General features: G+C 39.9%; 1 protein-coding gene across 4 annotated transcripts in view; it reads right to left on the reverse strand.

Moving 5' to 3' along the window:
• The window catches only part of TDRD1 (tudor domain containing 1), a 52,901-nt gene extending 35,812 nt beyond the window's left edge, over positions 1–17,089 (reverse strand). Inside the window, exons 1-3 of one of the 4 annotated variants that reach the window (XM_031936228.1) lie at positions 16,972–17,056; positions 8,114–8,442; positions 5,276–5,334 (exon numbers count right to left, since the gene is read on the reverse strand). In XM_031936228.1, the coding sequence (XP_031792088.1) occupies positions 5,276–5,334; positions 8,114–8,414 (360 nt within the window). In that variant the 5' untranslated portion in view covers positions 8,415–8,442; positions 16,972–17,056. Of the gene's footprint in view, positions 1–5,275; positions 5,335–8,113; positions 8,443–16,290; positions 16,743–16,938 lie in introns of those variants that run through there. The other 3 variants (XM_023206226.1, XM_023206228.1, XM_023206227.1) reach the window with 3 other exon arrangements.
• Between the last annotated feature and the right edge of the window lie 2,431 nt (positions 17,090–19,520).

The raw sequence follows: 19,520 nt of genomic DNA on the forward strand, positions 1-19,520 counted from the left end.
CAGCTTTATCCTAAAAGAATGGCTTAAGGAAGTTCTCTAAAGAGAAAAGAAATGATAAAGGCAGGAACACTGAAATAGAGAAGAAAAACACAACAGGCCGGGCTCAGTGGCTCATGCCTGTAATCCCAGCACTTTGTGAGTCCGAGGTGGAAGGACTGAGCTCAGTAGTTTGAGACTCGATAAACGAAACATATTAATAAGTACAATAGACTTCCTCCTATTGAGTATTCTAAATTATGTTTGAGAGTTTGAGCAAAAATGATAAACGGTCTGAAGGAGTTGTAAATCTATGAGATAGAATATGTAAGACATAAACAGGTGAAGGTAAAGAAATGCACAGGAGGTTAAGGTGTCTGCACTATACTCAGATCGGTAAAATGGTAACTGTCATAAGTTGTGTATACATGATGTAGTATGTAGAGTAACCACTGGAAAAGGTATACAAAGACACACTCTTGAAAACACCAGATAAAAATCAAAATTATAGTAAGTATTCAAGTAACCCACAAGGCGGCAGGAAAAATAAACAGAACAGAAAACAAAACAAATGGCATAAACTCTCAAGTATCAATTACATCAAATGTAAATTGTCTAAGTATACCAACTGACAGACTGTCCTAGTGAATTAAAAAATATTACCCAAATATATGGTGTCTATAAGAAACTCATTTTATGTATAACAATATAGACCGAAAGTAAAAAGATGGAAAAATATGTAAATGTTAAGATAAATGAGTGACTGTATTAATATCAGATAAAACAGATTACAGGGAAAGAAAAGTACCAAAGAGAGGGACATTATGATGACAACGAGTCAACCCAACAAGACACGGCAATCCTAAATATGCATGAACCACAGCTGCAAAATATAAAGCCTAACTGAATTGAAAATAAACAACCCAAGATTATAGAGACTTTAATACCTTCTCAACAATTGACATAACGAGATATAAAATCAGCAAGAGGATAGAACTCAACATCACCAAACAGGAGCTATTAGATATTTATAGATCGTCTGACCCAACAGACAAGGCACATTCTTTTCAAGTGCCAAGAGAATGTATACCAAGACCACATCCTGAGCCATAAAACAAACCTCAACAAACTTAAAAGAACTGATGTGATTCAGAAGCTGTTCTCTGACCACAATAGACTCAAACCAGTCATCAGTAGCAGAAAAAATACTAATAATCTTCAAACACCCAGAAACTAAAGCACACTTCTAAATAATATGAGTTAAAGATGAAATTTCGAGATAAATAAAAAGATACATTGGGGCTGGGCAGGGCAACTCAAGCCTGTAATCCCAGTGCTTTGGGAAGCCAAGGTGGGAGGATCACTTGAAGTCAGGAGTTTAAGATCAGCCTGGCAACATAGCAAGACCCCCATCTCTACAGGAAAAAAAAAAAAAAAAAAAAAATAGCCAGGTGTGGTGGCATACACCTGTAGTCCCAATTACTCCAGGAGGCTCAGCAGGTGGGACTGCTTGAGTCCAGGAGTACAAGGCTGTAGTGAGCTAGGATTGTGCCACTACACTCCAGCCTGGATGACATAGGGAGACCTTGTCTTAAAAAACCAACCAACCAAACACCAAAAAGACAAACAAAAAAACCTCCCAAACAATGACCAAAAAAATGCCCAAAAGCAGTAGAGACAGTAAACATAAAGAAGAAATTAATTTTAAAAACAGGAAAAAAATGAAACAAAGACCTATTTCTTTGGAAAGATCAATAAAACACAAACCTGTAGCGAGACAGGCAATAAAGAAAAACAGAAATTACCAATATCAGGAATAAAATAGGGAACATTACTACAGACACCACTAACACGAAAATACTGGGAACACTTCCACATATAAATTTGACAATGTAGACAAAATGAACAAATTCCTTAAAAAACGCAAACACAATATGAAACAATTTGAATAGACCTCAATTATAAATATTAAGGAAACTAAACCATACCTTTAAAACTCCCCCAAAAGAAATCTCCAGGTCTAGATGGTTTTCATTGGAGAATTCTACCAAATGTTTAAAGAATTAACACCAGTTCTATACAATTTCTCTTCCAGCAAACAGAAGAGGGGACACTTCCCAATTCATTTCATGAAACTAATATTACCTTGATACTCAAACCACACACAGTTTTAAAGAAAATTACAGACCAAAATCTCTTATGAAAACTTATGTAAAAACCCTTATTAAAATATTACCAGATAGAACTCAGCAATACATAAAAATAATTATACACCATGACCAAGCGTAGTTCACTTCAGGAATGCAAGGCTGGTTAACCACTCAAAATATCAATGTAATGTACCAAATTAATGCACTAAAGGAAAAGAAGTCACTACCGTATCAATCAATACAGAAAAAGCATTTGACAAAATTCAACACCTATTCATGATAAAAAGGATCAGAAAAGCAGGACTAAGAAAACTTCATCAGCTTGATAAAGAACATACAAAAACCTACATCTAAACTTAATGGTAAAAGACTGAATGCTTTCTCCCTAAGATTAGAAACAAGGCAAGGTGTCCACTGTCACTCTGATTCAAACCTAGTGTAGAAAGTTCCTACAGTAAATGCAATAAAGCAAGAAAGGAAATCAAAGGCATATACACTGAAAAAGAAAACATAAAACTGTCCCTATTTGCAGATGATATGATTGGCTATGTAGAAAACTGCAAGGCATCTTAAAAGGACTTCAATGGCTGGGCCCAGTGGCTCACGCCTGTAATCCCAAGCACTTTGGGAGGCCAAGGCGGGTGGATCACCTGAGGTCAGGAGTTCGGGACCAGCCTGACCAACCTGGTGAAATCCCCTCTCTACTAAAAAATACAAAAATTAGCCAAGTGTGGGGGCACATGCCAATAGTCGCAGCTACTTGGGAGGCTGAAGCAGGAGAATCGCTTGAACCAGGGAGGCAGCGGTTGCAGTGAGCCAAGATAGCAGCCCAGCAGTCCAGCCTGGGCAACACGAGCAAAACTCCATCTCAAAAAAAAAAAAAAAAAGAAAAAAAGAAAAAAAAGGACTTCAGCAAGATCACAGAAGATAAACATAAAAAACCAATCATATTTCCAGATAATGAACATGGGGAGAGAAATACAACAGTATTTACAATTACTCAAAAAAAAAAAAAAAAAATCAAATACTTAAGTGTAAATCTAGCAAAACATGCACAGGACCTGTAAGCTAAAAACTACAAAATGAAAAGAAATCAGAGCTCTACATAAAAGGAGAAACACTATGTTCATGGATTGGAAGATTCAACACAGCAAAAATGTCAATAATTCCCCAACTGATATATAGGTTTAATGCAATTCACATGACAATCCCAGCAATAGTTTTTGTAGAGATGAGATTATTCTAAACTGCATGTTGGAAGGCAAAGGAATTAGAATAGTTAAAAAAAAAATTTAAGAAGATAAATCAAGTGAAAGGAATCACTTTTCCCAATTTCAAAATTTATTACACAGCTCCAGGAAATCAAGATTGTGTGGTACTGGAAAGACAGACACATAGATATACAGAAAATGAATAACTTCAACTAGACCAACACAAATATGCCCAACTGAATTTTGGCAAATGTGTGAAAGCAATTCAGGGAAGAGAATTTTCAACAGATGGCACTGGAGCAATTGAACATCCACAGGCAAAAATAAATCTCAACTTAAGTTTCTTACCTTAAAATCTTAAAATTAACTGAAAATGGATCAAAACTTAAATGTAAGAAGTGAAACTATTCGGTGGCTCACGCCTGTAATCCTAGCACTTTGGGAGGCCGAGGCAGGCAGATCATGAGGTCAGGAGATCGACACCATCCTGGCTAACATGGTGAAACCCTGTTTCTACTTAAAAAAAAAAAAAAAAAAAGCCAGGCACGGTGGCGGGCGCCTGTAGTCCCAGCTACTTGGGAGGCTGAGGCAGGAGAATGGTGTGAACCCAGGAGGTGAAAGTTGCAGTAAGCTGAGATCATGCCACTGCACTCCAGCCTGGGTGACAGTGCAAGACTCCATCTAAAAAAAAAAGTAAAACTATCAAATTGGGGAAAAAAATGGACATTTTCAGGATCCAGAGTATCAAAAGCACCAAAAACAATCCATTAAGGAAAAACTGACTTTTTTAAGATGAAAAGACAAGCTACAGATTAGGAGAAAATATTTGCAAATCACATACTTGACAAATGACTAATACCTGGGAATTACAAAGAACTTTCAAAACAGTAAAAAACTCAGAAAATAGACAAAAGACATGAAAACATCTCACTAAAGATGTACAGATGGCAAATAAGCACATGAAAAGATGTTTATCATCAATGAGGGAAATGCAAGTTAAACCACAATGAGATAGTACTACACATCTGTGATGAAAATGGGTAGAATAAAAATACCGACATCACCGAACGCCGATGAGGATGCAGAGAAACTGAAGCTCTCATATACCCTTGGTAAGAATGAAAGTAAAATGATACCATCACTCTGGAAAATATTTGGCAGTTTTTTTATAAAACAAAGTATGGAACTACTCTTCAACCCAGAAATTGTACCCTGGACATTTATCCTGGAGCATTAAAAACATGTTCACATAAAATTCTGTACATCAATGGATATAGAGTTTTAGTTTTAAGAGCCAAAAAGTGGAAACAACCCAGGTGTCCTTCAATAGGTAAACGGTTAAACAAGTTGTCCATACCATGGACTACTACTCAGCAATAAAAAGGATCGAATGATTGATGCATACAACCTAGATCAATTTCTAGATAATTATGTGAAATGACAAAAGCCAATCCCAAAAGGTTACATACTGTCTGTACATAGCCTTTTATATAATATTCTCAAAAATGACAGAATTGTGGAAATATGCATATCAGTGGCTGCTATGGATTAAGAGGGCAGGGGCAGAAAGAAAAGTGGATTGGCTACACCAGAACATAAGCAACAAGGTATGTAAGAGACCCTTGTGGTGATGGAAATGCTCTGTATCTTGACGGTGTCAGTATCAATAAGCCGGTTGTGACACTGTACTATAGTTCTGCAGCATGTTACCATGGGGGAAACAGGCGAAAAGACTACACAGGATCCCCATTATTTCTTACAACTGCATGTGAATCTACAATGACCTAAGGAAGTTTTCTTTTTTAAAAATGTACATTAAATAAAAAATGTCTGATCTTGAATGATACCTACAAATTGAACACTTCTTTATTAAATAAATACCAAAACATGTTTAGAATCTTTTACCCAAACAAGCCAACACACAATAAAGTAACTTACAGTATTCACTTCTTTGGGTGGTGAATTACTTTCTACACTTGGTGATGACACTGAGTTTCCTGGGGAAGAAAAACACAATTTTGAACAAAAGCCAAATAATACTTTTTATTGCTAATAATGAAAAATAGTATAATTAGGTGATATTCAAGTAATAGGGCTATACCACAATGACCTTTAGCTACACCAGAACCTAAGCAACATCCTACTTTGCCCAACAGAAAATAAGGACTTAGCCAGGCACGGAGGCTCACCCCTATAATCCCAGCACTTCGGAAGGCTGAGGGAGGTGGATCACTTGAGGTCAGGAGTTCAAGACCAGCCTGGCCAACAAGAACATGAGCAATACAAAAATTAGCTGGGCATGGTAGTGCACGCTTGTAATTCCAACTACTCAGGAGGCTGAGGTAGGAGAACCACTTGTACCTGGAAGGTGAAGGTTTCAGTAAGCTGAGACAGTGCCACTGCACTCCAGCTTGGGTGACTGAGTGACTCTGTCTCGAAAAAAATAAAAATATAAATAAAAGAAGTTGTCCAAAATTTTGACTAGTACTCCTCTCATTGTGAACTTTTCTCCATTCGCTAACGCAGCAGTTCTCAAATTTTCTGGATTCAGAAACCCTCTGCATTCTTAAAAACTGAGGACCCTGCAGAGCTTTTGTTTACATGGTTTATTTTAATCAATATTTGCTGTATTAGAAATTAAAACTAAACTTAAACATCCATTTAAAAATAAACGCATTACATGCTGACAATTTTTAAAAACTATTTTTCAAAACAAAATATAGAAGGATTACACATTTTTGCATATCATTAATGATTGGCTGAACAGAAGATGGCTGGATTCATATACAGTTTTTGCCTTCACTCAATGAAAAGTTGCTTCTGGTATTTGAAAAAAAAAAAGTTTGGCCTCCCAGAGACAGGTATTTGCAAGGAGGAGGAATACTTAATGTCCTCCTCTGTTATTTGTGGATATTTGCCTTTAATAATACACCAAAACAAGTGGTATAGGGTTAGAAGCAATGTGACCTCTAAAATCACATTAAGGAACTTTTCATATTGTTACATTAGAATTCACTGATTTATCCCACACTTTGGATTTCTGCCCATGCACGACAGCAATATCGTGCACTGGTCATTTGGAAAAGATAGGTTCACTGAGTTATACAGCATTTCTAAATGCTGACATATTTCATTATGCAGTAGCAAAAAATCATGAGTTAGGGCCTGTTGTGGTGGTTCATGCCCATAATCCCAGGGTTTTGGGAGGCCGAGGCAGGAAGATCACTTGTGCCTAGGGGTTTGAGGCCGTAGTGAGCCACAATTGTGCCACTATACTTCAGCTTGGGTGACAGAGACTGTCTCCAAAAAAATAAAAATATTAATATTCGTTTGTTAATATCACCATGCATCTCACCAGAAAAGTCTGTCTTGGGAAGTTCTTAAGCTCAAAGTGGCAGACGTAAGTTTCCTAAAATCTGAAATTGCTTGAAAGCTTGAACTCTGTCATTGACAAAATACTATCAGCTGTTTTCCTTGAAGTAAAGGGCTCACTTTAATTTTTGAGAAAATGCTTGCCAGGTAAATCTGAATAACCAGTATGTCATCTTTTCAAGTAAAAAGTATGTTCCAAGAAAAGAGTTTCTCTTTAGCTCACAACTCAATTGCACACATGCTTTTCCTACTTCAGAAGATAAAAGTTAGGAGTAATTCCCATTTCATCACACAAATACTAAAAATACTGCACACAATGGTCAAGATTTAACAGAATACTTGAATAGTTTTTTACTGCTCAATCAAGGGCATTTTTAACTAAAATTGCCATTTCTGGTTTTCCTTTTAACTGGAAGTGCATGACAATGAAAAACTCAATGAGCCCTCACCCAGGTTGGCGCTCCTGCCTTAAGCTGAGCTAATAATTTGCTTTTGCACTATCAGTATAAAGCTGGCATAGCAGAAAAGGCAATAATGTGAGGAAAACAGTTTTGACATCTTGCGGAAGCCCAGAGGCCCAAGGGCACATTCTGAGAATTATACCACCATGTTAAAAGATCACATCTCATATACCTTCACAAAGAAACTAAATTCTACCAGGTCCTAACTGCCTTAGAAAGGTGTTTTTTTTTTTTTTTTTCTTTTTTCTTTTTTGAGACAGAGTATCGCTCTGTCACCAGGCTGGAGTGCAGTGGCATGATGTCAACTCTGCAACCTCTGTCTCCCAGGTTTAGGCGATTCTCCTGCCTCAGCCTCTCAAGTAGCTGGGACTACAGGTTTGCACCACTATACCTGGCTAATTTTTGTTATTTTTAGTAGAGATGGAGTTTCACCATGTTGGCAAAGCTGGTCTCTAACTCCTGACCTCGTGATCTGCCCACCTCGGCCTCCCAAAGTGCTAGGATTACAGGCATGAGCCACCACGCCCAGCCGAAAAAGGTTTTTAGAATTGGAACTAAAGGAATGATAAATCACATGAAACCAGTTAAAATCTTAGCTATATCTTTGTGATATATGCATAAAGTTTGCACAGTATTTTTAAGATACGGTCAATCTTTAGAACACCCATAAAAAAGCTAGTGTTTCCTTTCTGCATTCCTAGTATAGTCCTCTGTGGGGAAAAAAGCTCATTCTCTCCCCAGGAATTTTTTCTGAGATTAATGAAGCCAAAGACAGCCACTTGGTATCTGGTTTTTCCTTCTAAATTAATAATTAAATGCAAATACAGTAAGGTAGTCATGTGCCTGTTGTTAATAGCCCACTGGTGTGTGGTTATATATACTTCTGGTAAGTCACAGAAACCACGAGAATCAAGAAGTAGGAAGCCTGTTGGTTTTCACTCACCTGCTGGCAATTTTTTCCTGTCTCCTTTGGAATCAACCACTTCTCCGTTGATGCCATTAGGCTTTGAAGAAACTGAACTGTCTTCCTGACTAGCCAAATATTGTTTGGTTTGCTCACAAAGCAAAAAATTGTTCTTTTTATTTCCATTCTCTGAGCTTTTCAACCTGAAATTAGGATGGTTAGGGAGTGTTCCAGGACTTCTTAAAGACTCAGGTGGTGGAAGCTTGTTTTCATTTTTCTCAAAATTAAATGGCTCTGTCATCTTAGAAGGAGGTACTTCCAAATTGTTTCTTGACATCATACTAAATGGCGATTTAAAACTCAAGGGCCTAAGGAGAGAAATGTATTGAAAAGACAACTTTTAATTTCAAAATTTCAGAAGAACTGCTGGCTCAGAGGAATTCTCCCAAACATATTTACGTAACAGATAATTCCTATAAAATGATTCCAAAGCAGGTATAACCACGACATCAAAACTTGGCTGACAAGGCATGAGAAAAACACCGATTCTCTGTAAGTATGAACTCTAACAGAAATCAACAACAGACCAACTCATGAAAAATCAAAAAAGTAAATCTCAGCATTCAACACCATTCCTTACTTGTAAAAGCTTTTGAGGCAACACTAATTGAAAAGGTCTTTCATGTTTTAAAAGAAATATTCCCAACCTAAAGCTTACACCTTAACAGCAAAATGCAACAGAAGAGGTGTGTTTAAATCAGTTGTCACCTACCTTTCTACCTTCTCAGAATCCCTCTACCCTCTCTTATATCCAGTCCTTGAATATGCTGAACGCTCTACCCAGAATGCCCTCGCGCTCACTGCCTGACCATCCCGCGCAGGCTTCACAATCCATCTCAGCTGACCCCTCTTTCCTCCCATTTTTGCCAAGGTCTCTGCTTTTATCATCTCCAGCTGAACTTCCACAAATTGTAATTTATACCTACTGCTTTTAAGGTCCTATCTATACATCTTTCTCTGAAAGTAAATTGGAAATGTTGCAAGCTTTCCAAGTTTAATTTGTCACGAAGTGTCTCTGAGAAACCTCTGTCCAGAAAGGATGCTGGCTTGTTTTTCTATTACTCTTAAAGAATGCTAAGTGCCCTGCCCAGGAGAATTAAAAGGGACAAACACCTCTTCTTTCTCAAGTAGTGACCGATAGCTTTGTCTGCTCCTGAAACAGTTGAGCAGGAGGAAAAATGTCACAGCTGAAACTAGCATGAGTAATATCTAAATGTTGTTTAACATGGTCTTGAATAGAAAAAAATAAATAGCAGTTGGTGTCCTACAACTTATCTCATTTCTTACTTTAAATTAGGCCTAACCTAATCTAATGAGAATACAGACAAGATAATGAAATAAAAACAAAAATATACAGGCACACTCAAAGGTAGGGAACTCTTATTGGACCGACCCTGAGAAGATCCCTAACAGAATGACTGCAGGTGGGTAGCGATGGGGGAGATACTGCAGCTGCCAGGGGAAGTAAAACTGTATGGATAAGCACGCCTAAATTGAAGGGACAGGCTGAGAACTGCAATGTTTTGTGTAATAAAAGAGCAATGTCGCTCAATTACAAAAGAAAAATAAAGGCCGGGCGCGGTGGCTCACGCCTGTAATCTCAGCACTTTGGGAGGCTGAGGCAGGCAGATCACCAGGTCAAGAGATCGAGATCATCCTGGCTAACACAGTGAAACCCTGTCTCTACTAAAAAATACAAAATATTAGCCGGGTGTGGTGGCGGGCGCCTGTAGTCCCAGCTACTCAGGAGGCTGAGGTAGGAGAATGGCGTGAACCCGGGAGGCTGAGCTTGCAGTGAGCCGAAATTGTGCCACTGCACTCCAACCTGGGCGACAGAGTGAGACTCCATCTCAAAAAAAGAAAAAAAAAAGAAAAACTCCAGAGGAATCAGGTGGTGGTGGGGCGGGGAGGGGGGAGGAATAAAGTGTAGACTCTGTACAAGAAATACAAAGAATGTGCATTAAAATATTAGAGTAACTGCCAAACAGAAACAGAATATGTAACTTTAAGATCACAGAAGAAAATCTTAATCCAATAAAAAAAAATTCAAGTACAGAAAACATCAAATAAGATGACAGAATCAAGCCCAAGTAATCCAAGTATCAATGAGTTAGTCTTAATTAAGACAGAAAAAAGAGATAAACTCAGAAAGAAAATTATTCAGTAAAATGTTAGGCACAAAAGGCATACATATAACCAAATCATATGGTAAGGTTCCAAATAAAAGGACTAAAATATGCTCTATGCAAACAGCTAAAAGATGTAATGTTAGGCTGGGCACGGTTGCTCATGCCTGTAATCCAAGCACTTTGGGAGGCCAAGGCAGGTGGATCACCTGAGATCAGGAGTTCAAGACCAGCCTGGACAACATGGTGAAATCCTGTCCCTACTATAAATACAAAAAATTAGCCAGGCATAGTGGCGCGTGGGACTACAGGCGCCCGTACGCCTGTAATCCCAGCTACTTGGGAGGCTGAGGCAGGAGAACGGCTTGATCCTGGGAGGTGGAGGTTGCAGTGAACCAAGATCACACCATCGCACTCCAGCTTGGGCAACAAGAGCAAACTCTGTCTCGAAATTAAAAAAAGATTCAATGTTAGTATCAGTAGCACATAAAATCAAATTCAAGATAGAAACTATTAAGACATATGAAGATATTTTACATTGATTAAGAAAACACAGGCTGGGCACAGTGGCTCATGCCTGTAATCCCAGCATTTTGGGAGGCCAAGGAGGGTGGATTACTTGAGGTCAAGAGTTTGAGACCAGCCTGACCAACATGGTGAAACCCTATTGCTACTAAAAATACAAAAATTAGCTAGGCATGGTGGTAAGCATCTGTAGTCCCAACTACTCAGGAGGCTGAGGCAGGAGAAGAGCTTGAACCTGGGAGCCAGAGGTTGCAGTGAGCTGAGACAGCGCCACTGCACTCCAGCCTGGGTGACAGAATGAGACTCTGTCTCAAAAACAAAGAACAAACACTCCAAGGAGATAAAGCAACCAGGAATCTTTGAATCATTATAATGTTGTTTTGAGGTGTATAAAACAAAATCTGACTGAAGGAGAAGAAATTCAGTCTGCTATGATTAGGACGCATCTATCTTAGACAACTACTACTCAGACAGAAAACAGGCAATAGTAAAGACTGTATGAGTTAACAAACTTGACCTAATCGGGACTAATACAACCAAGAACATTCCTTTTTTTCAACATTGAGTGTACACTGGACTGCAAAATCCATCTCAAATACAAAAAAACTAGTATCATACAGGCCACATTCACTCATCACAATACACACAAATCTCCATCTCAGATTATGCTTCACAGAGAATCAGCCTGCAATAGCCACAGGTGAAGGGTTTCTTTTGTTTAGTTTAAAAGTGGTTAAAACAATCACAAAGGAAATGATAGCAAACATAACCACGTGACAATGAAAACTTACCAAAATAGTAAGCAGTCCAGAAAATACTATCACAAAGATGACAAATTTGATACCTTTTCAAAAGTGAGATAAATATTAAGAACTTCCAGACTCAAACACCACTCCACCTCTGATTTGCCAGCTAGAGTTAGCGACGATACTGGCCACAGAGTTCTCCTGAGGTGGCTTCTGAGAAAGCTCTTCCCTACCCTGTAGAACAGGGACAGATGTGGCTAGCACAGTCCTTCACCCCTTTCTTCCTGCAACATTGTCCTGAGGCCTGGTGACTTATCACACATTTTGTAATCAGGGAGTAACAAGCACAGCCTGAGGATGGTGAAGGAGCGATGCAGAGCCAGGTGTGTCCGGCGGTTCCTTCAGGTCGCCACTCCAGCTCTGGTTTGCCTATGCAGGGACATGCTGAGGCATCAAATAAGCTGTTATTTGCAGGCCAATACAGTAAAATGAATGACAAAAAGGCATGAACAGAATGCAGAGAGGAAGATAAGTTCATAAACGTAAGGGGAAAAACATTCAACCCTATAGTTAAAAAAAATTCAAATTGAAGCAAGTATGCAGTTTCCACCTAGTGAGTGCAATTAAAACATTAAGCCACTCATTACTGAAGGGAGTATCAATTAATATGCTCTTTCTGGGAAGCAATTTAGAAATATATACGTATATACCTATGGGTTTTTAAAAAGCATTCCTAGCCACTGACTTGGTACCTCTACATCTAGAAATCATGCCATTGAAATAATCCTAAATACCAAAAAATCCTATATATAAAAATGTCCATCTAAAATAGCAAAAAAGGCCCGGACGCAGTTGCTCACACCTGTAATCTCAGCACTTTAGGAGGCTGAGGAGTGGTGGGCTCCTGTAATCCCAGCTACTTAGGAGGCTGAGGTGGGAGAATCGCCTGAACCTGGGAGGCAGAAGTTGCGGTGAGCCGAAATTGTGCCACTGCACTCTAGCTTGGGCAACAAAGCGAGACTGTCTCAAAAAAAAAAAAAAATTAACTGTGATGCCTTTAACAGACAGACTATTACACTACCATTCAGAATCTTAGTTTCCAGAAACACTGTTAAAATGTCTGTTAGAATGGCAAATGAGGCTGGGCGCGGTGGCTCACGCCTGTAATCCCAGCACTTTGGGAGGCTGAGGCGGGCGTATCACGAGGTCAGGAGATCAAGACCATCCTGGCTAACACGGTGAAACTCCATCTCTACTAAAAAATACAAAATATTAGCTGGGCGTGGTGGCGGGCGCCTGTAGTCCCAGCTACTCGGGAGGCTGAGGCAGGAGAATGGCGTGAACCCGGGAGGCGGAGCTTGCAGTGAGCCCAGACAGCACCACTGCAGCACTCTAGCCTGGACGACAGAGCGAGACTCCATCTCAACAAAAAAAAAAAAAAAAAAAAAAAAAAAAAAAAAAAAAAAAAAAAAAAACAACAACAACAACAACAAAAAAAACAGAACGGCAAATGAAAAAGCAGGAAAAAACCTGTATATTCAATATAATTATAACTGCAAAAGAAAATCAAAACTGCAGGTTAAAAAAAGATGAATGAAACATATTACATTATAAATAACAATGAGTATTCTGGAGTAGGTGGGTTGATGAGGATGTCTTTTTCACTTTCACATTTTCCAAATTATATTGAATGAATCGTTTTTATAGATGAAAACATTTTTAAGACTGAAGTATCTAACAGTAAACCTTTTTTCCAAAAATGTGGTAACTTAATTCTAAATCAAGGATCACAGCAATATTTAAACCATAAAACTAGCGTACAGTTATCCTCTTCTCAAGACACCGAGTTGCATCCTCAGTAGGCTGCTGTGTTACACCTGAGATAGTCTTTCATAACACTATATTTAGTAACTCAGGCTGCCAATCAATCTACAGTCAGCGCCTCACTACCCTGTATTACAGTTACCTATAGACAGTTATATCTGTCATTTAAATTATTTTAAGTTGCTTGAGTGCAGTACTCTTATTTTTAAAAATCTAAACAAAAATACCTCTGATTTCCTGCAGTATCCACCATGGTGCTTTATAGAACGAGGCATTCAAAAGATATTCATATGATAAAAACTATTTTAAATGCACTATTGCACTGTTTTCATGCCAATCTGTTCACTGAAAATGACACTTGCTGTCTGAAATGACATCTGGCAGTCTTAAGTGATGTGCTTAAGTCTTAAGCACACCAGGCTATGAAGTTTACTGAAATTTAATAACGAACTTCATGTCTCACAACGATTCCTCCAAAATCCAAAAATTAGTAAATATATTTGACTTTAGAAACAGCATCAGCGTTAGACTTACTATAAAGTTTAAGTAGTGAATAAACAGGATTTATACTTAAAAGGTTCACCCTATGGTGGAATATTTGGACAATGTTTGAAGGACTCACCCTATTCAGGAATTTTCGTTACAACACCCAGTGCAAATAGACATGTATACCTGTTCTGGGACCACAAACTTCTGGTTTCATTTGGGACAGCCAATCGTGCTGCATTGGAACCATTTTGTAAAACTGTTCCCTTCCCAACTGTTGCTGCCCTGTAACCACAACCTCTCAAAAACACGAGACTCTTATATTGACATGACTCTCATAATGGAACACAGGATCCCAGACACAGGTTGGCAGCCTGTCAACAGGAAAGTCAGAATGTCCCTGACTTTGAACACTACTACCACTTAAGCATTAGCTTTTGGAGCAGGTGGCCAGTACTACTGTGAATCCAGATTAAACGTTCAGTCACCTAAAACCTTTTGGAATTTATTTTTAAATATGCAATTATCATACCATTACGCGTACACTGATTTACAGTTTTATGAATGTAATGTAAGCATAGACTTAGGCAGCCACCACAACTGGGATACAGAACAGGCTCTTAACGGTGAATTTTTTATTTTTTTTGAGGCGTTGTCTCGCTCTGTTGTCCAAGCTGGAGTGCAGTGACACGATCTCGGGCTCACTGCAACCTCCGCATTACGGGTTCAAGCAATTCTCCTGCCCCAGCCCTCCCAATTAGCTGGGACTACAGGCATGCTCCACCACGCCCGGCTAATTTTTGTATTTTTAGTAGAGACAGGGTTTCACCAGACTGGTCTCAAACTCCTGACCTCGTGATCTGCCCGCCTCGGCCTCCCAAAGTGCTGGAATTACAGGTGTGAGCCACTGCACCCAGCCATAAATTTTTAACATTACAAAACACCAGTAAGACTGAGCATCTATTCCTACTTGGTTTCATCCTGCGTCAACCACTGGGAATATCTGAATCACAAGTAGGCAGGCCCTATGGCATAATACTCTGATTCCCAACCTCACGCTTTAGATTTGATACCCAGGTAAACAAATGTGACAGATTGCCGCAAAGGCCCTGAAACCACATGGGTTAACCTCACCCAGTTTTAAAATAAGTAATTTCCCCTATATACAATCTACTACTTTTACATGCTACTAGTGATAAAAATAATATTTAATCATTCTGGAATCCACAGTATTTAAATGTTGATTCAGCTAACACAAAAGGTTAACTAGAAGGGTCTCAACATTTCTTTACGTTAGAGAGTACCTGACTTTCTTAGAATCGGGAATCACTGATGTACTAAAAGAGTAGTGAACTGCCTCATTTCTGTAGTGGTACAGGCAAAAATGAGGGCTCATATTTCTAGATCTCTTTGTTCTGTACTTCACGCTTTGAACCCACTAAGACCTGAAGCTCCCTAAGGGTAGACCCTCTCTTTTCTTTGGAATCCTAGCGGTCCTCCCTGATGTTGCTGGGAGCTTCCTAAGATACAGTGGGGGTAGTCATTTCTTTTCCCTCTAGGACACCACAGGCTAGAGTTCTTTTAACATTAAAAGTGCACACAGAGATACTCAGCTGTCATTTTTTTCCTTCTCTAATGTTTCCTTTCATTTTCCTGGCAATCCTATGTATTCTGCAAGAACCATTCCACTCAAAGAAAACATTCCGGTTTCGGCTGGACGCCGTGGCTCATGCCTGTAATCCCAGCACTTTAGAGGCTGAAGTGGGCGAATCACCTGAGGTGAGGAGTTTGAGACCAGCCTGGCCAACATGGTGAAACGCTGTCTCTACTAAAAATACAAAAAGTAGCAGGGCGTGGTGGCTGGTACCTGGAATCCCAGCTACTCGGGAGGCTGAGGCTGGAGAATCGCTTGAACCCAGGAGGCGGAGGTTGCAGTGAGCCAGGATTGCGCCATTGCACTCCAACCTGGGCAACAAGAGTGAAACTCCGTCTCAAAAACAATAGCAGCAGCAGCAGCAACAAAAAACACTCCGGTTTTAAAGAGACAAAACGCAATGGTTCAGTAAAGCATGAGCTCTGAAGTTAGCCAGATAAGTCTCGTCTTCCTCATTTAGCCACACTATCTTGGGCAAATCACTTCATCTTTCTAGGATTCAGCGACTGTAAAATGCGGAGGGCAGTAGTTAACTTCCTCATAAATCCTAATCACGAGGATTAAATGAGAGACGAAGTAAATCACTTGGCACAGTGGCTAGTACTTCCTAAGGGCTCAAAGGGCAGCTATTATTTCTGCTTTACTTTTATACCACTCCTACAAGCATAAAATTTCTTCCATTCCTGTGGAACCAGCTTGCAGGTTTAAGATGAAAATAATTTGAGGACTAAAGTATTTTTATTTCGTTATTCCTACAGATAAACAAGGGAGACGTGGGAAGCTGGAGTAACTTACCAACCCCCCCCAGGGCCAGCACCTTACACAGTTCAGATGAAAACGCAGGTCAGCCTCCACGGCCTTGGATTTTAGCACACAGCACCGTGCTGCCTCACTAAGGAAGCTGGAAGCATCAGTTCCCTTAGTTCAGAGGCCCAGCAGGGCTAACGTTATTTATAGTAAGGACCCCAGGGCCCAGAAAAGCTATTGGCACACAGCAGGCACTCCTTAAACAAACCAGCGCCAGCTGACCCACATCTAAGTGAATGCCCTAGCGCATCTTCCTTTCCTATAGGAGGAAGGTGGGGAAAAGAAAGTCTAGTGTTAATATTGTTTGTATTGCAGTTTTTAGTCAAACGAAGGCAGTGAATCCACATGCAAGTTTCTCTTAGAGAGAAGGTGAACGTTTGCATTTGAAGGAGTGATGCCCAGAAGTGCTATTTCCAAACTCATAGAGAATCCTCCCACACCAAACCCTCCAATCTTAGACCTGCCCCTCGCAGCCAAGGTTCCAAATCTCCTCTCTCCACTTCCATGCCCCTTTTTACCCGCTCAACGCCTAACCTCAACGTCCAGCGCCCAACGTCTGGCCCCCAACGACCGAAGTCCCCTCCCTTCCCCTTCATACAGGCCCTCTCCCTCCCCTATACGCCTGGGAACCCTCACCTGGAAAGGGGCAAGAGGACCGCGGACCCGAACCCGTCTCTGCGGCCTGGCGGTGGTGGCGACTGTCTATGCTGGGAGCCCCGCCGCCTGGGATGCGCCCGGCACTCCCCTCGCCTCTGATCCCGACTGCGCCCTCCTGGCTCCAGCGCACGCCTGCGCACTCCGCGTCCACGTGCAACTCAATGTGCCCACGTGCTCCCTCCGCCTTCCCCGGAAGCGGCTTGTGCTCTAGTTGCAGGCTCAAAAAGTTCCTTTGCAGAAACTTTATTTTGTTCTAGCTTCTTCTAGAAAGATATCTCTGGCAACGTCCTCGGCACATTTTGGGCGCAAAGATGCAGACTTTGTCTCCTTGAAGGTCAGTTGGGTCGCCGTACCCACTTAAAGGTCTTCCAAGGTTTTCCAAATCAACTGCCTCTGCCTGGTCTTAGAAGTTAAACACACACGTGCTGATACTTTTTATATTTTCTTCCTGACTGAGGGCATGTGGTTATACCTGTTGGTGTTACTTAAAGACAAGCTTTTTTTTTTTTTTTTTTTTTTTTTTTTTGCTATGGAACTCTTCTAACAATCTCATAGGAAGGGAACCCTTGTGTACCTGTCATCTAGTTTCTACCTTATCAATTCATGGTTAATCTTGTCTACATCTGCACCCCAAGCACTCTTCCGGCAATGTTTTGAAGCAAATCCGAGAATTGTAAATGTGAGACAAAGTAGCAAACGTCCGCTTCTGGCCCCCAGCATAGTCCTCCCTCACTGTGAAAAAGCTTTGTTCATTGTGTTTGTCAGCATGATTTCAGACCGCCTCACTTAGTAACTTCTCAGCTCTCCAGAAGAATCCCTTGAAGAGTTCGTAAGCAGGCTGGAACTCAGGTTCCCACCTCTCAGAATCACTGCATTTTTAGAAAAGATACATTCAGAGATCTAGCCTTTGCCTTTTTCTGTACATAAGGGATAGGATTAATGATGATGCCTAGACTTACTCTCACACCCAACCTTTGAAGAGATTTTTATCTTATATAGCTTCTGGGCACTTTTAATGTAACCACTGGGCATAACCTCTACCACCTAATATTTAAAGTGTGTTGACACACTGCTTTGGAGTAGTTTAACAGAAATTTTGTAGGATCTCCCTGGTTGCAGTCCTCTGTAAGACTCTGAATAAAACTAACTTCAATTATTTAAAAGCCTGATTTTTTTTCTTTAGTTGATATATTTTTAATACATTTTAGTTTTTAGAGCAGTTTCATATTTACAGAATAGTGAAATTAAAGTGCTGGCTGGGTGTGGTGGCTCATGCCTATAATCCCAGCACTTTGGGAGGCTGAGGCGGGCAGATCACTTGAGGTCAGGAGTTCAAGACCAGCCTGGCCAATATGGTGAAACCCCGTCTCTACTAAAAATAAAAAAAATTTTTTTAAATTATCTGGGTGTGGTGGCGGGTGCCTGTAATCCCAGCTACTTGGGAGACTAAGGCAGGAGAATCGCCTGAACCTGGGAGGCGGAGGTTTCAGCAAGCGGAGATCATGCCACTGCACTCCAGCCTGGGCAGCAGAGCGAGACTCTATCTCAAAAAACAAAAAAAAAAAAAAAAAGAAAGAAAGAAAAAGGAAAGTGCTGGACAAAGTTCTGACAGAAGTCACATCATCTCCCCTATTATTAGTGTGGTCTATTAGCATGATACATTTGTTACAATTAAGGAACCAACATTGATACATTATTAATTAAAGTCCATCCTTTTGATTTCCTTAGTTTTTACCTACTGTCCCTTTTCTGATGCAAGATCTCATCAGGATATCATATTTCATTTAGTTTTCATAGATCCTTAGGCTCTTCTTGGCCATGGGACTTCCTTAGACTTTTTGTTTTGATGACCTTGACGTCAAGCTTCCAGGAGTTTTGTAGGATGCCCTACTTTTGCAATTTGTCTAATGTTTTTCTGCTGGTAGGAAAGGAGTTATGGGTTATTGGAAGGAAGATCACAGAGGTAAAAATGCCATTTTTATTGCATCATATCAAGCATACATCCTATGAATATGATTATGACAATCGATGTAGGACTTGGTCATCTGACTGTGGTAGTGTTTGTTAGGTCTTTCTACTATTTTTTTTCCCCTTCCCTTTTCATACTATACACTTTGAAAGGAAGCTATTATTTGAAGCCCACATTTAAGGAGTAGGGAGTTATGTTGTCCCTCTTTGAGGGTGCAGTATCTGCGGAAATTATTTGAAATTCTTCTGCACGGAAGATTTGTCTCTTCTCCATTTACTAATTTAATAATAGACTCATGGATATTTATTTTATACTTTTATAATCCAATACTACTGTATTTCCTTGCTCGGATTTTTCCAGCTTTGGCCACAGGGAGCTCTTTCAGTTGGTTTCTGTTCTTTCACATGCTATCATCAGGTGGTATTTTATTTGTTAAGCACTTTATTACTTTCTGGGATATTGTATCTTTTCATCCAAAAATATTGTAAGTGGGTGTCTTTGAGATTACCACTTTTAAGTAACATCACCAAAACTTATCCCAACTTTAAAAACAGTAATTTCTCTTGCTTTCCTTTCCTTTCTCCTTTTTCCC

This window comes from Piliocolobus tephrosceles, chromosome 9 (genome assembly GCF_002776525.5).
Source record: "Piliocolobus tephrosceles isolate RC106 chromosome 9, ASM277652v3, whole genome shotgun sequence".
Classification (NCBI taxonomy): domain Eukaryota; kingdom Metazoa; phylum Chordata; class Mammalia; order Primates; family Cercopithecidae; genus Piliocolobus; species Piliocolobus tephrosceles.